The 16,624-nt window shown below is 36.8% G+C and overlaps 1 protein-coding gene across 6 annotated transcripts in view; it reads left to right on the top strand.

The window, feature by feature from the left end:
• Nucleotides 1–16,624, top strand: part of NRXN1 (neurexin 1) — a 728,802-nt gene that overhangs the window by 307,230 nt on the left and 404,948 nt on the right. For all 6 annotated transcript variants that reach the window (XM_075147347.1, XM_075147346.1, XM_075147345.1 and 3 more), the window contains 2 exons: nucleotides 6,949–7,332; nucleotides 15,301–15,504. In XM_075147347.1, coding sequence (XP_075003448.1) covers nucleotides 6,949–7,332; nucleotides 15,301–15,504 — 588 coding nt within the window. The remainder of the gene's footprint in view (nucleotides 1–6,948; nucleotides 7,333–15,300; nucleotides 15,505–16,624) is intronic.

Genomic DNA, 16,624 nt, shown 5'->3' with positions numbered 1-16,624 from the left:
GATCAGCAAGTACTCGATTTATTTTTCATTCTTTGCTCTCTTCTGGACTCGGTCACAGGGAGCATCTACTATAAACTATTGAATTTGCCATTGCCTGTCTGGGACTGCAGTGGGGGAGACGTAAGGAATGAGAGCACATTTTTAAACTGTACTTATCCCAGCCCTATTCACTAGTAATTCTGCTGATCCCCTCAGATTTTGGGAGATAGAAGGAAAAGGGAAGAGGTGGTACCCTTTAATTTCCTCTTGCTGAAGGAACTTTTGACCTATTCTTCTTCTAGAAGTTTTTCATCCTAGAATCCCATCCTGCTGCCTGTAAGACCTATTCTGAGTGCTTCTTTACCTAAAAAGCAGATCTTTGCTGAGAAGGAACTCCTGAGACCATATTTCCCAATGTTAAGTAAAGAAAGATTTTATACTTTCTCCGTTGGTTCATCTTTCTTGCTAGGTATGCAGCAGAGGGAAGGGAACACATGTTCTCCAGCAGTCTGGCTTTTTTACTAAGTATACAGCAGAGGACATCAACCTGGTACCAACTACTGTGTCCTGTCATGTGAGCTGAGTTCCCTTCCAGTATTGATGGTTATTCTAAATTCCTGTGAAGGACAGCAGCTTCACAACTGCTTCAGATGTGCCCTGTCTTGGCCATGGGCTGTATGATGTGGTCACAGTCCTCATCACAGCTATAATATTATGCTTTAGCACACAAGATGTAAAGTGTATTTACTCTGATTTTGCACCATTTAACCATAAGCAAATGTGTTTCACATGCACAAAAAGCAACTAAACAGGCCACATAAAGTAAGCATAGAGATCAGAATAGCTGTAGTAGCTGTAGTTGCAGTCTTCCTATTTAATTGATCAGAATTGAGACAAGATTAGAAATATATCTTAGTTTCTTATATGCAGACTTATGAAAAAGTAAATTGCTGAGATAATGAATATGATTGGAGAGGCTCATTAACTCATACCTAAGGGAAATGTTTGTCTGTTCTGCTCTTAACAGTACTGCCAACTCTGCAGTAAAAGAATTGGGGGGGGGGGGCGGAACCCAAACTAAAAAAAAAAAACAAACCACCATGAAGCAGCTGTAAAGGTCTTTTACTCACAGTGTTTCTTGTAACACAGTAGAGTTAGGTTTAATAACTATTTTCTGAGACTTGAGTATTGTTTAAAATTTTAACTGTTTACCATATTTAAGAATAACCTTGCAAGTGGTTTTTTGACTGAACTGCCATTCTTCCTTTGGAAATCATCATTAGACAGTGAAATCTGAGCGGAAACTTACTCTTCTTGTCAACCTCCAATTGTGTATGGCAGTGTAAAACAGAATGTATCAGAATGTATTCATAGGTAGGTAGCATTTAAGGGCTAAGAAGTCACTGAAACTTTGAACTAAAGTTAGAGTTTCAGCTTAAATACCAGACATTATCTCTAGAGTATGTAATTAGAGCTTAACTATAATCAGTATCTCACTGTAAGTAGTGCTTTGTTGATATCCATTATATGCATTTTTGTTGTAGGTTCTTTTTTTACATGTACATTTCTATATACTCCTTCCCCCATCTTTCCAACCTTTTAAGAACTGCCAGATTTACATTTTTCAACAAATACATATTTCAACAAATGTTAATAATTTACATATTTGAGATAATGGGTTTATCCTGCATTTTAAGGAAAATTCTTCCAATGATCCTGGTAGTGTTTTTCATTTATTCATGAGCTCATAGGAAAATTGAAATGGGAAGACCTTGAGAGGTCCTCTGTTTTACCCCCCCAAAGTAGTGGTAGTGATACTGCATTTGCATCTTGATTACCTCCAGCAGTGGACACTGTACAACCTCCCCATGTAATCATTCATAAACTGCATATTTCTGTATGCAAAACAAGCCATTTTGTCTGTAATTTCCTTGTTCACAGCAGGCGCAAAATACACCACACTTTTTCCCTGTGTCATAGCTCTATACTTTTTGATTTGAATGCTGTTATGTCAGTCTCCAGTTTTCTTCATAGACTAAGAAGCCCCAGCTGCTTCCTATCCTTATATGTCATGCTCTGTAGCTATTGACTCTTTTTATTGCTATCTCCTGCAGCCTCCTCAGCTGATCTGCATCTTTCTCAGAGTTCAAGGTAAACCTTACCAATGCTTAGTAAAGTGGTATGATAGGCTTCTCTATACCTCCCAATGTATTTCCCATTTTGCTCATATGTGTGTTATTGTTGAGTTATATTGTTGATCATTCCTTTTGAAGAACTGCCCACAGTTATCCTTTAAGTCAATAATTCTTGCCAAAAAATCATAATTTCTTTAGTTTTTCTCCAACTGTTGGAGACAGTTTTAGACTGTGTTTAGACTGTTCCTCCAATACATAAAGGTGTTTCTGAATGTTTAAATTGCATTTTGCTCTCAGGTGAAATGCTGTAGAATCAGAGCACCCGTATGTCATTATAGGACCCTTAAATTTATGTCCAGCTTCTGGACGTAGGAAATGCTACCTGTTTTTAGAATCTGAAATTGATCATGAATTCCCAGACTAAATATATCATACCACACCTTGTTTTTCAGGCCTCCCCTTTTTCTTCTTTCAGGCTGGACAAACCAAATTCTGTCAGCTTTTTCCTATTTCTTTCTTTTTCTGGTGGAAATACAGACAATATTTCCTACTTTGAGTATTAAAAGACTTTGCAAGGAAGCTGCTTGTTTCCTAGCAGACATTATTGCCTCAGTGTTGCTTTTTTCAAAGAAATAGTATAACTACTGATCTGGTTATGGGTGCTGTTATGCTAGATGCTATGCAAAGATATAGCTGAAAGGATGGTTCTTACTACAGAGATGTTACAATTTAAGGTTACAGTTTTCTCTTTCCATTGAGAGGCCAACGCTCTTCTGAATCTGCTGCTTCCTCATCATATTCTGTTGTCTTTAGGTTATTTTGTAAAACAAGATATGTCTCAGTCTTTTCCCTCTTATCCAACTTGACAATTCTGGTGTGAGAAGGGTTGATATTACATTATCTTTACAGGGCAAATTATTAACCTTTTCCCGTGCTGGCCACATAAGACATTTGTATGCTCCATTAGCTTCCCTTCTTCCTGCTTCTCTGGAAAGTGATGTCTCTTCACATTCGTAAGTAGAAACATCCAAATGGATTGGAGCACACTGGTGATTTGACAGAACAATTCCTTTTAATCTGCCTATAATTCCGAGAGAAAGTAGGATTGAAATCCAGCAAAGGGGGTGTGCATTACTATCCCCAGATTCTGTGGTAGCATCTGCCATTGTCATGAGATCCAACCTGAGGTGGTTTCAGTAGAACTTGAAAACTTTCCCTCAAGAAAGATGACAGGCTTAAAAAGACCAAACAAACAAACAAAAAAAAACCACCAAAAAAACCCAGCTAGATGAAACAGCACACACTACCTCTGTGTCACAGCTCTGGATGCACTGTGAATCCAAAGGTGTTTATAGACCCATTATTTATTTTCTGTAGGCCCATGTTGTATGAACTTAAGTTTTGCATTTTATTTTAGAATATTTAAAAAAACCCATAATTTTTGATGTATTTTGGAAGTCTTTCATTCCCACTTATTTTCCTTGGATTTTTTTCACCTGCATTTACAAAGCAATTAGTGAGTGAAGTTTGCATTACCTATCAGAGATACATAAAAGGTAATTTGGATACCAACAGCAGTAGTGGTTGTATGGCTGCCTGGACATACTGTTAGAAGTTCAGCCGGCGACTAGGATAACTTGGTAACTGATAGCGTGAAAATCTTGCTCCCCAGGCATGGGTTTTTTGCTATTACCTAGACTAAAGCCTATTTGTATTATAGCCATCGTTCTTGTTCTAGATAGTACGCTATATGATATTTTGGTCAAGCTCTTACATGACAGCTGAGCCAGAGTGAGTTATTAAAGCTTTGAGTCTTCTGCAGGTGCTATTTGACTTAATGTAGCTCACAACGAAAAGGATTAAATAAAGCTAACTTACAGTTGTTTGATTAAGGGTAATACATGCGGTATGTAGGTCAGTTGAAGTGTCATGGATGTGTCCAGGAGTAAATTGGAGATACAGCTGGGTAATAGGGGTTCCATGGCCTTCCAAAACATGAAAAAGATGCACAGAAGGGTTGTTGCCTGTTATGTTTTTCTACCCATGTCATTAGATGTTATGATTACAGTAAGATTTCAGAGGGCTTCTCCCAAGGAGTATTTTAAGTGATGTCATTTCTTGGGGAGGGGAAAGGAAAAGTTCATTTCTTTAAGAAGCTGTTGATATCTATTCAAAATAATACTTAAGCTCGCTCCAGGGTAATACTTTATGACATACAGAAGAAAATTTCCCTGCTTCAATCTAGCACCTAATTATAATTCACAGTCACCAGAGTGTAGTGGTGATCTACAGTTCCCTTTATCATTCACCTTTCTCAGCCTTCTGTGCTTTCAAAACTTAGATTTTGAACCACCATGTTAATGTCGCAGCTACACTGGCTGAGATTTACCTGTCTTTTGCTGTGCATTGAAAGCCATCAAGGCTCAGTTGATTTTTTTTTTTTTTTTTTTTTTTTAATGGAAGTGGACTCTAGATATCTTCTAGCATCATGGATAGCTTGAAAACACAAGTGTCTTTGTCCAGCAGAAAACAGCACGGTGCAAATGCATGAGCTTGACATTGGAGGCTGCAGCTGAGTTAACTTGTGTCAGTGCAAGTGCTGCCTGAATATAGGTTTAAAGCATTTGGTCCTAAATTAGCCAGTATAGCACAGGTGGGAGCAAGCAACAATAACAGTAAGAAATACTGTGCACACAAGTATGATTTACATTTACAGAATCTTTAATTTTTTTAAAAAGAGAAATGATCTATTGCCTGTAAGCAGTCCTCCTTGATAACTAGGATGCTCTCAGAAAAGTTAGCTAACTTGGTTTAATAGATCATTCACAGGTGTCCTTGTTTGAGGCAGCTGATGAATAAAATCAAAATGTTTATGCTTGTATGCCTAAGGTCAAATCTATAGCAAGTGTTCCATATGAGTGCTAATTTTTGCTTCAAGAATCTGAGCAGCAATTCAAATATTTAGAGTTAGCAAAATATAATAGTCTTACCAGTTTTAAAGAGATGGAGGTTTGGAAGAAAAAGGATCTTGGTTCAACATGCCTATTTCTTACAGTTAAGACTGGAAGTTCACTTTACGTCTATGTGATTATTCAGCTGACACAGAAAACATTTCTGATAATACACAAAAGGGAAAACTGACCACATCCTCAAACATTCTTTAAACATGCTCATAAAGATGCACAAAGGCTATGCAAACGTTTGTTTTATCTTCTTAGATCTCTTCTAATAGTAGGGAGACTGATTGTAGTAGGAGTAGTATCCAGCCCTTCTAAAATCCATACATCTCAAGTCTGACATGGGAGTTGGATCTCCTGAGACCTCTACCCCAAAGAGCTTTTACTAAAGTTCCAAACTGTTTAGATATTCATTCTGTCCATGTTGTTGAAGTTAACCTATTGAACCAACAAAAGAACAAACAAAATATGTAGCTCCCACAGGACTCCTCTTCATTGCTAAAAGAGAAGCCTAAATTTTAGGATGTATCTAGGTAAGAAAATGATCTTTTTCTGACCTGCCTCTGTTTGCTTAAAACTCACATTTTAGTATTTATGCTATAAAAATTCTGAAATTATTATTCTCATGCACACTCCCACCACAGTGAAAGTATTTTTGATAATCAGTGTTATCTTCTGGAATCTGTGTCATGCTAACACTGGAAATAGTGAATCATGTTAGCTTTATGTATATATGTATGATAAATACATTGTGGTAAATGTGATTCTTCAGTATCTTGTCACCATTAATACACTTTTAATAGTGTGTCCAGTGGATAAGTGTTGCATAATGTGGCTGGGGCGTTACAATAATCTGGTAACCTATATGATGTTTTGATTTATATTTTACTTGCTTTTGCACCCACATAGAACGGTAAGGAGTCACTTCTGTGAAGATCTACAGAAAGATTCTTTTTTCAAGTGATTTTACTTAGTAAATTAAGTTTGGTTGACATAAGTATGTTCTTGACTCCATGTACTAAATTTGGGTTTTGGCCTATTCAAATTGTAAAAATTGGATACCTCATTACTTTTAAAAAGTACAACAAAGAGGATCTCTACAGTTGATTACAGTTTCTTTGTTCAGACACTGTGTAGAAACAGAACTTTATTTTAGGCTTAATTTTGTTTGTTTACTTTTTAAACTTAAATGGAAAAGATACTTGTGACTTCCTTAGGTTCTACATACATCCCCTCTCCCTCTTTTTGTAACATGCACATATTTTGAGCTACGTGTCAGAGGCATTGATTTTTCCCTCTAGGAGCACATCACTGTCTTAATGATTGCCTGTCTGGCAGCTGATGAGAGTATTTTCCTTCTGCACTTAAAGAAAAAAGTCTTATCCAAAGCCCACTGAAAGCGGTGACAGTCTTTTAAAATACGGTGTCTATGGATCCAAACCAAAGACACAGATTTGCCTCCCAGGTTGCAACCTAGCAATGCAACCTCAGCCTTAATGCTTTGATGCACATATGAGGTAGTGAAGAGATGATTTTTTTGTTGCACAAGCAGGATATTTCTGAAAATAACTCTGAAATACATCCCCCTACCCCTACAAGATTGGTAAGGTGATTTTGACTTTTTTTTTTATATTGTGACCATGCAGTATTGTGCATAAATATTTTTACATTGTTTACTTCCTGACAGTATTTGTACTACATTGTAATTAAAATAATGAAGTGTATCTATTGTATAGCTGTACAAATAGAATGCCTATGTTTCATTTATAGATATTTGCCAGGAGCTAATGTGGTGTGTAGACTAATGAGTAAACCAGCAGTACCAAAAACTTTTAAATGTCTTGAAAATCATGCATTTTCTTGTCTTTTCTTCTCAGGGACCATATCTGTGAACACATTACGTACACCATATACTGCACCAGGGGAAAGTGAAATCCTTGACTTGGATGATGACTTGTATCTTGGAGGCTTACCAGAAAATAAAGCAGGCCTCGTCTTCCCAACAGAGGTGTGGACAGCACTTCTCAATTATGGATACGTCGGCTGCATTAGAGATTTATTTATTGATGGTCAAAGCAAAGATATTCGACAAATAGCTGAAATTCAAAGTACAGCTGGAGTAAAACCCTCATGCTCAAGAGAAACTGCAAAACCTTGCCTTAGCAACCCCTGTAAAAACAATGGTGTATGCAGGGATGGGTGGAACAGATATGTTTGTGATTGCTCTGGTACAGGGTACCTTGGCAGATCCTGCGAAAGAGGTAGGTTCCATGAGATGGCTGCATTTCTACTTTATAGAATCCTGCACAATGATTAAAAATGATGTATCATTAACTCTTCTGAGGCAGAAAAAGTGTTTTTGATTTTACTTGATGTGAGATGGACCCTGCTCTAGACTGAAAGTAGTAACTCTAGAGGAAAGATCTTAAGGGAGTTTCTAAGATGCATGAAGAAGTATTAGTTGACTATGACAGAGAGTCAGTACTGCTGAATGTCTCTTAGAAAATGTCTCCTTTTGTGTCTCGTCATACATTGCTGAGTTCTGAAAAGTTTTGTGAAAATAATTTCAATTATTATTGCATTACTAAATGGTCACATTCCAATTCCAAACTGAGGTCTTGTTCTCTGCTTATTTTTGTCAATACCACTGTGTAAATAAATTTACTTTTGAATTCCACTGTATCATTTAAATCCATGGCCAGAACTTCAGCCCTGAAGCAAAAGAATCAGTATAGGAATCTATATTTCTTACTTAACTTTTTTTAAAAGATCATCATATCCAAGGAAATAGTTTCTACTTATCTTAGATCACTGAGTATCCCTCTTGCCTAGAAAAGGTAAGTGTAAAGTTGACAAACCCCATTTATTTAATTAAAAAGGTGGACGGTGGCAAGGAAGACAGATGTTGAGGTTAGTTTATAGGAAGAAAACTCTGTAATTTTAAATAAATTACAATATGCTGATAAAAGATTTTAATTTAAGTAGGAAAACAATAAAAAAGCTTAGTTAATATTTTAGGTGTTTTTATTCTCATTGGAATAGGAAATGTTTCAATGACAGAAGTTGTATTTTTTTGTCTCAGAATTGACACAGTACAGTTTCTCTTCAAGCCGAAATCTAAACCTAAAGTTTATTGACTAGGAACATAAGTTCTTTCCATCTAGTTTGATTCATTTTTCTAATTAGTAAGATGAAACAAAAACGTATTCTTTAAAAATAAAAACCGCATGAATGGTTAAGTTGTATGTAAATAGACATGCATTTATGTAGAATTAATACCGTCAAATTATTAGCATTTGCAAGTAGATTCTCAGTTTCCACTGTTTTTTCTGTCTTATTTTTTGAATATATATGCCTTTGGCTCATGGCCAGTTATTATGAGATCTCCAGATTGTTCTGTTACTGGTGAAGTGAAGCTGGCAGAGGGCATAACCGAGCTGTCTGATGCATCACAAAAGCCTTCAGTTAAACATGTCTGGTATACCACCCTGTGGCAAAATTCTGCTATTACATATGGCAGAAGTAAAAATAGGATTTGCATTTTTCAACTTGAGAGCTAGGAAACGTGTGTTAGAGACAAAAACATGCAGATCTGCAAAGAACTTAAAAGCAGGCTTCATCATAGCAATTTCTCATAAATATATTTGACAGGTGGTAATATTTTATATAGAAACATTTGTCTTTTTTATTTCCCATACTTTATTTTCAACCGTCTTCCAACACAGAGCTTGATTTTTCTCAGTGCATTCCCAGAGTGGGAACGGTGGTACTATAGTGGTGGTGTTGGCTTCTCTGCAATGGTGTTTGGTTCTTGTCCAACAGAAATATGTGCGGCAGTTCAGACAGTATGGGATCATTTCCTGCTCTTGGGTTTCCCTCTCCAGAGGAAACTACACTGAAAGGAGATCTCCTTCCAGTAATATTCATATCCCAAATGGTCATGCATTAGTAAGATTATAGCTTTTGGGATTCTGAAAGCGACATGTTGGCATCCTACCACACAAAGTTGTTATAACTAGTACCCATGTGCAGTAAGTGATAAACTTTTGTATTTGCTGATATAAGCAACGCAATTATAATTGTTCAAACTAATTTAAATCAAACAGGAACATGTTCATTTGAAGAAACAATAGAGTTTCACAAAGAAAAGAAAGCATTAGAATAAAACATTGGAGAGAAACAACTGGAATACTTAACCTAAGTGATTAAGGTATCTTCACTAAACAAAAGCATGTAGCTACTTTTTAGTACCGTCATTTATTTTTCATGCTATTTCCCCTAAAATAGGAGTACTAACATCCGTATGTGGATGTATTGTGTACAACGCGGTATTTGAAATAATTTTGATCAGCTTACTAGTGCACAAAAAACATGGAAGACAACTCAGTTCTATTTTCATTTCAGTATACTTAAAATTAATATTTTTTTATATCCATGTGCTTTTTATCCTGTTGCAAGTTATTCTTTATTTTATTCTTGATTTTCAGTAAGGTTAAACATCAGTATAATCTGTAGATTGGCTTTAGTAGATTATGGAAACTACAGCAGATGGACGGACAGATGTCACAGCAATATAATTTGGCTTCCTATCTTACTTTGATTGTGGATCACAATATGTGACTGCCTCTCGGCAAAGCCTTTTGCAGGTGTATACTTTTGACTGGATGGTTAGCAACAATGCACAAGAGTAAATTCATCAAACAGTGATAAGAAAAAGTAGGCATGCAAAGAAAGATTTATCAACGTGACATTTCTGAGGAGAAAATATATTTAAATTAGCATATGTGTCTAGATGTCCACATTGTGCATGCACACACATCTGCATACACAAATATACATTATATAAAGAAATATGGCTTTCATTCCTTGCATTATCTCTGGATGCTTTAAAATTTTAAAAAAAGCAAAATACAGGTGATATGGTGATAGATGGTATAAAGAATCATGTGTTCAAAATACTGTAGTCATTCCATCTCTGACTTAAATTAACTAATTGGTCCTGTGTTAAAGTTCTAGCACCATTACAGTGTGGCTTAGGACCTCAATCCTGAAATAATACTGGTGTAGAAATTGGGAGGAATCATTTCAACTTCGAGTCACGTATTATCTAGTAACTAATTGCATATCAAGAGTTGTTTCCATCAGATTGATGGAAAGGTTCCTCGTGATTCACCAAGGCTGCAGCTTTGGGCCCAGATGGACTGAAGTAGCTGCCATAGAAAACACGCAAACGGTGCTTTGCTGAGTGTACACCTGTGAATAGAACAAAAACTAAAAGTTTGAATTTGAATCAGTAGCCATCGATATACTTGAATACTCACACAATTTATAGGAGTAAAATCATATATATCGGTGAGTGTTTTCAGGACAGGATATTGTTGCTCTGCTTTATACTGGTAAACAAAACAGAGTCAGAGAGCAAACCTGAATACTTGATTATTGATGATCCAGGTTGTTCACGTACTGCCTGGCATGCAGTATGCATGGACTGTATCGTCTGTCACTTTCTGGGCAAACTTTGTGAGTGATTTCGGAGAGAGCAGACACAGAGAGTGATTTCGTCCTTTAAAAATGGCTTTGTGGGCTGCAACACAGCCCTCATATTTATTGCAGACACTTTGAAACTGAAAAAGCAGGAAAAAATAGTAATTCTGTCTTTAGGACTTTAGAGGCACCACAAAGAGTCCAGAGGAAACAAGATCCTGTTTTATTTATTAAAATTAATGCAGTAAGCTTCCGTGCTTACCAAGCACCATGTTGTTAAAAACAACACAAACTTGACTGCAAAACTTATGACGAAGAACACTGAAATTCAAATGGCTGGTCCATACTTTCTTCACTTTAAATAAGCTGTGAATTGAAAAGTAACGTCTTTTTGGAAAATTCTGTTTCTCTATTCGGTTGAGCGTTTCTAAGGGTAGAAACAAGTGTAGGAAAGTTTCTGGAAGAGTAGGTGCCTCAATCTCTTCAGCAAATTTAGGTAATCCCAGCCCAAGTGAAAATTAAGGTCCTGAGTCACCTTTCATATCGGTACTAGTCCGTGCATCCTTGGTGATGGGCACAGAGCTGATTGAGGTAGTATATATATATCTAGGAAGAAAGAGTATCCAGTCCTGGAGATTTTAATTAGAAAAAAACTAAATAAAAAAACTGGAGAGGGGAACTGAACCCTTCGGTGGTTTTTTGGTTTTTTGATTCATTTGGATGTTTGGTTGGTTTTTAGCACAGAAGCAGCAAGGGTTTTTAATTGTCAGGTTTATAAAAATATTAAAGAAAGAATATATAAAATAATTTTTATCAATCTCTGAATTATATCTTACTGTTTAGTTCTTGTTAATAACTCTACTGCATGCACTTATTTGCTGCCGGAAAAAAATGTCAGTAATGTTTTATAAGGATTTTCTGCTATTTTTCTTTTCAATGCTATGCTTCCAACACTGAAGTGGTAGTAAAATTATTATTCCCTGCGGTGGAGACTTTGATTCTTTTAATGAATAGCACATTCTGAGCTAAACTTATGGTCTATTAGCATTTAATCTAATAATTAAGAGGAAGCTGAACAAGACAAAAAAGACATTCTGCCAACACTTACGTGAGAACAGTTAGCAGTGTAGATCTCAAAGAAAGATGAGACACACATCCCTTTGGAATTAGTTGGTCCAAAGCAAAAAAAGTAAAAGTTTGGGGCACAAATTAATATATACTTTTAGCCAAAATGTTCCTTCGAGGTTTGCATAACCAGTGTAACCCCCACTGCCTCTCCTCGTTCAGATCACCGTCTTACCTTGCAAATTAACAATGCATTCTGGACAACTGAAGTAAGTGCACAATGGAAACAATTCTAATAAAAAACTGAAACAATCTCTAGTTCTCAGAACATTAAAACAAAACAAGCCCTTCTTATTTCATCTTGAAAACTGTTTTTTCCTACAGTCTGAAAAACAAAGTTCTCTGTTAATGTATGCCACCAAGCATAATGATAGGGTAATAAGGCATTGCCACAAAGAATTACAAGAAAGACACCAGTAAGGGAAGAGGGAACTCCTTGTGCTGTCAAAGGTCTCATACATGTACTACTAGATGCCTTCTGTCCAGCCAAGACCAACAGAATGTGGAAATTTGCAGAGCAGTGCTGAGTCAAGTGGAAGAGGTGCTGAGTTGATAGATGATTCACATGGCAAAACCCAGCTTGCCATCCTTAGAGAGGCACACAACATTGACAAAGCATCATTCAACCTTCTTAATGTAGCAATCATTTAATAATGGTTTAACAACAAAAGTTTTTCCTAACAACACTTGTACCAGCGGACTCATTTCAAGTGAGTAAACCGAACATAGTTGTATTTTTTATTTTAGGAATATGTAGTGTCTCCAATCTTAGTTACGGCTCTCAGGGCAGTGCTAAATCTTCTTTGATCAAATTATCCCTGCTTCCTGGCAGTTTGGTGGTTTTTTTCTGTGATACCTTTGTATTTAGAAAGCCTGTGACTTGGAGCTCCCCATACTGAAAGGAGCTAGCTAACACGAGGTGGTTTTCTTATTGCCCCAGAGCTTTTAAGTCATTTGATCTTCTGTTCACTCTCCTTGGTCTGTTCTTGGAACATCTGTTTCCAAAATAACTAGCACAGTATGGTTTAGGAGGATTGAGCATCTAATCACGTCAGGTCTGTTCACCATGATGTTAAATACTCACAGGTCATCTCTGATTAAATTAAGACAGTTCCTTCTCTCCTTTTTCTGTAATTTTCTAAAAGACTGAATAATTATAGGAAAGCTGGCAAACAGCACCAGTGCTGATTCTGACAACTTTCTTTTACATTATCATAAGACAATTTATTAGCAACAGACCTCTAGTGTTGTTGAATGCTGTTCATCCTGTAACATCTGATTTTGCTTAGTTTATGAAAACCCTGAATAGTATTAATGTGTCTTTTTTAATAGACAATATAAAATACCTTTTGTTTTCTCTTACATTAGCATGTAACTTAAACTTTTATGCCAGACTTTTTTTATTGTGTTTACCTTGATAAAGATCTTGAGAGCTTTTCATGCGCAGACTAGACAGCTAGATATAGGAATGAATTGTAAGCCTCTGCTCACCGCACTCCCCCCCCCCCCCCCCCAAAAAAAAAAACCAGAACCAAAAACAACCCCAAAACAAACCAAAACCAAACAATCAAAAAACCAAATCACCTCCCACTGAAAACTTTGACTTGAAATCTCTTATCAGGCTGGTGAGAGTTAAGTATTTAATCTGCTTCACAGAAAAAAATTAGGTTTAGAATATGCAGAAAACATCATTACCTGCATTGTTAGAAATCATCAAACCTGTAAATGTATTCTTCTAACCTGTTAGGTCTAATGACTTTCACGCCAGTATTAGTAATCCCTTTTTTCCAACATCAAACTGTTTTCTTCAAATTTGTATTGGGGAAGTCTGGAATTATTAATGAACATACCATCTATCATTTTTGACTCCAGCATGCTCACAGAGTTAGTGGAACATTTTGTCCTTCCATGGACCGTGTAGGCTGGAAGTCTTGAAGAGCTTATCTATCTTTAACAGTATACAAGATATGCAATGAAAAAGGTTTTGACAAACTGTCATGAGTATTGATCTTTTAAAAAAAATATTCTTTTAATTATGATACTGATTAAACATAGTATCAGTAGCATCAGTCCTTGAAAATATTATTGCATGTAGGACCACAATACACCTTTGCTGTAGATAAGTGTCTCCATTATACTGCAGCAAATTGAAGCATAGAGAAGCTTCCCTTAGGTGTTCTCTGCTGTCTTCTCTTTCTGCTTGTTGCTCATTTGGCCTGTTATCGGGCAAGTAACTGATATTTTTTTCAGTGACTTGAGGTGCCGTCAGGATTGCATCTTTTTCTAAGAAAGATTCTGTAGCATCCTGTTTAGACCTCATCATCTAACACTTCAACGGTTTCTAAGATTGAGAGTTTTTGGGTGGGTAAAAGAATGTAAGAGATACATGGAAGAAGTTAGAAGGTCTATAGTGAGTTAGTGGTAGGTAAACAATCAGATGTGCGTAAAACGGGGCACATTCAGATCGTATATTTTGCCATTCAGGTAGTAGTTTTAGTTATGTAGTATGGTTAGTTTTTACTGCGGCGCCTACTGAAATTCCTGGCAGTTTGCCCACCAACTATAACCTTGGGGTGAAAGATGTTGCTTGCTCACTGCTTCTTCCACCACGATGTGCCACTGCCCATGAGCCTAAGAGCCGTTTCCAAAGGCTGTGGTGGTTAACTGGCCGCAATGCGTGATCGTCCTGCAAAAAAGAATTTCCTAATACATTTCAGAAACAGATGTGTCCTTTGCTTTCTAGGAACTGCTGTGCCTCCCTGTGAGCAGAAATGCAGTCTTTCTGCTACCTTTCTTGTTACCAGCCTGAAGGCTGGGAAAGGACTTGTGGCTGGTTGCTCTGGGATCTGACAGACTGTGACCGGTCTGTGCCAGAGCCGCTCGCCGGAAGGGTTTCCTGTAATGTCTGAAAGTGACAGTTATTTGCTTGTCTCAGGGGTTTTAAGATCTTACCCTCAATATGCCAAGTCCAGTCTCGATCCTCTTGTTGAGGCTGTCGTAATGTTTGTACACGTGGTTTTGATTCTATTATACCGCAGTTGCTGTGGTCATGAAGCAATCTGCGCTCCATCCAAACCATGCTTGGGATATTTACCCGTTTCAGGTGGCTTTTTGCTAACTGGATGATAATTGTAGCTGTGGTAGTAGCAATTCTGATAGGTTTATACGTGAAGTATCCTAAGGTAATTATCTAGGTGGATGATAGTCAGACATGACCTTTTAATAGGCTATAAGGTTTACCTGAATAGCTTTTACTAGCTTTGACCTATTTTGAGTCGTACAGGCCTAGTCTTGCAAGCATTTCTTTACATGTGATTTTACCCATCTGCTTACATGAAGATGCATACATGAACGACTGGTTCATTACACGAGCAATTTAGTTTCTTTAAAGAGCACCAAAATACGCTGCTTAAAAAAACAAAACCAAACCAAAACAAAAAACTAACAAAAAAACCAAACCAAACCAAACTTTGCTTATGTTTCCCAGTAATAATTGTGATGTGTAATGTGTAATTTTTCTGTGTCATACTGAGTGAATATACATTTACCATCTTCTCTTTGAGCAATTTCAGTAAATACAATATAATTCTTTAATAACTGATTTTCTCCTTTGTTTTCAGAGGCAACAATTTTAAGCTATGATGGAAGTATGTTTATGAAAATACAGCTCCCTGTTGTGATGCATACAGAGGCTGAAGATGTTTCTTTACGGTTCAGGTCTCAGCGAGCTTATGGAATTTTAATGGCAACTACTTCTAGGGAATCTGCAGATACTCTTCGTTTAGAGTTGGATGCAGGACGAGTTAAACTAACGGTCAACCTAGGTAACAAACTCTTCCTCCAAGAAATTAACATTTTCTTTACATTTTTCTTTTTGCTTGCAAACATTTATGAAACAGCCTGTTTTAACATTAAAAGTAAACTGAAAGTATATATAAACACATATCAATGCAACATTTGCGTATGTACATACACACACAAATACATGCCCATTATTATACTTTATTTTGTTTTCTTTTGCATTTTTGTATTCTTTATATAGTCTTAACATAATCCATCACAATATTTTTGTACTATTGTGTATTCTAAAAAGAGAAGACTAGTTCATCAGTGGTGTTTTTGGTCTCAATTGTTATTCTTCGTTGTGGAAGATTGGTCTCCCTCCACAACTTCTTCACGGTAGCAATTCCACAATTTAAATGTGCAAGCAGAAACAACATGTATGTAGGTCAGTTCAGTTTTACCTCCACCAATTAATGTACAACATGCAAATGTATCAAAGAATTTCTAGTTTTAACCCTGAAAATGTTGCAATTAGATTTTCCCACTGATGGATTTCTTGGTCTCCTTTTTTTAGGGTGTCAAATCTATAGTAAATCCATCTCCTCTTTCTAAACAATTCTGTAGTGGTATTTTTGTAGTATCGAACGATAACACAACCCTTCAATGCCCAAAGACTGCGGCCCTCAGCAAACAGCCGTGTGAACACAGGAGGCACAAGCCCTTTTACAGAAAAAAAAATGGTTTCCTGGTTTGAAATATGATGGACAAAATGTTAGGTTATGCTTTTCTCTAGTTTAAAAAAAAGTAAATACATAAAAGCGCTTCTGCCGTGCTTATGAATAAGTCCAAGTCAGGACCTGAAAGAGAACAGAAGTACACTCAGGAAAATGCACGTTCAGTGCAGTCTTTCCCATTCAGTGGAATGCTATTTTTAAAGGGAATTAAGTATTTTATTGTTTTAATCGTACACAAAATGATTTCCAGAAAGCATGGGCGGAGCGGCGGGGCCGGGGGGGGCGGGGGAGAAGGGGGGGCGGAGAAAATAATCAGCTAACCCTCCACTTGATGAAAGTGTGGCTCACTGAAATATTGTCCTGGTGTTTAGATTTCGGAAGGGAGGCGGAGAAGCGAAGGGTTTCCTCGTTTACTCTTCTCTTACAG

The sequence above is a fragment of the Calonectris borealis genome, chromosome 3 (genome assembly GCF_964195595.1).
Source record: "Calonectris borealis chromosome 3, bCalBor7.hap1.2, whole genome shotgun sequence".
In the NCBI taxonomy this organism is placed as follows: Eukaryota; Metazoa; Chordata; class Aves; order Procellariiformes; family Procellariidae; genus Calonectris; species Calonectris borealis.
The sequence above is the reverse complement of the archived record's forward strand: the minus strand, read 5'-3'. Positions and strand labels throughout refer to the sequence as shown.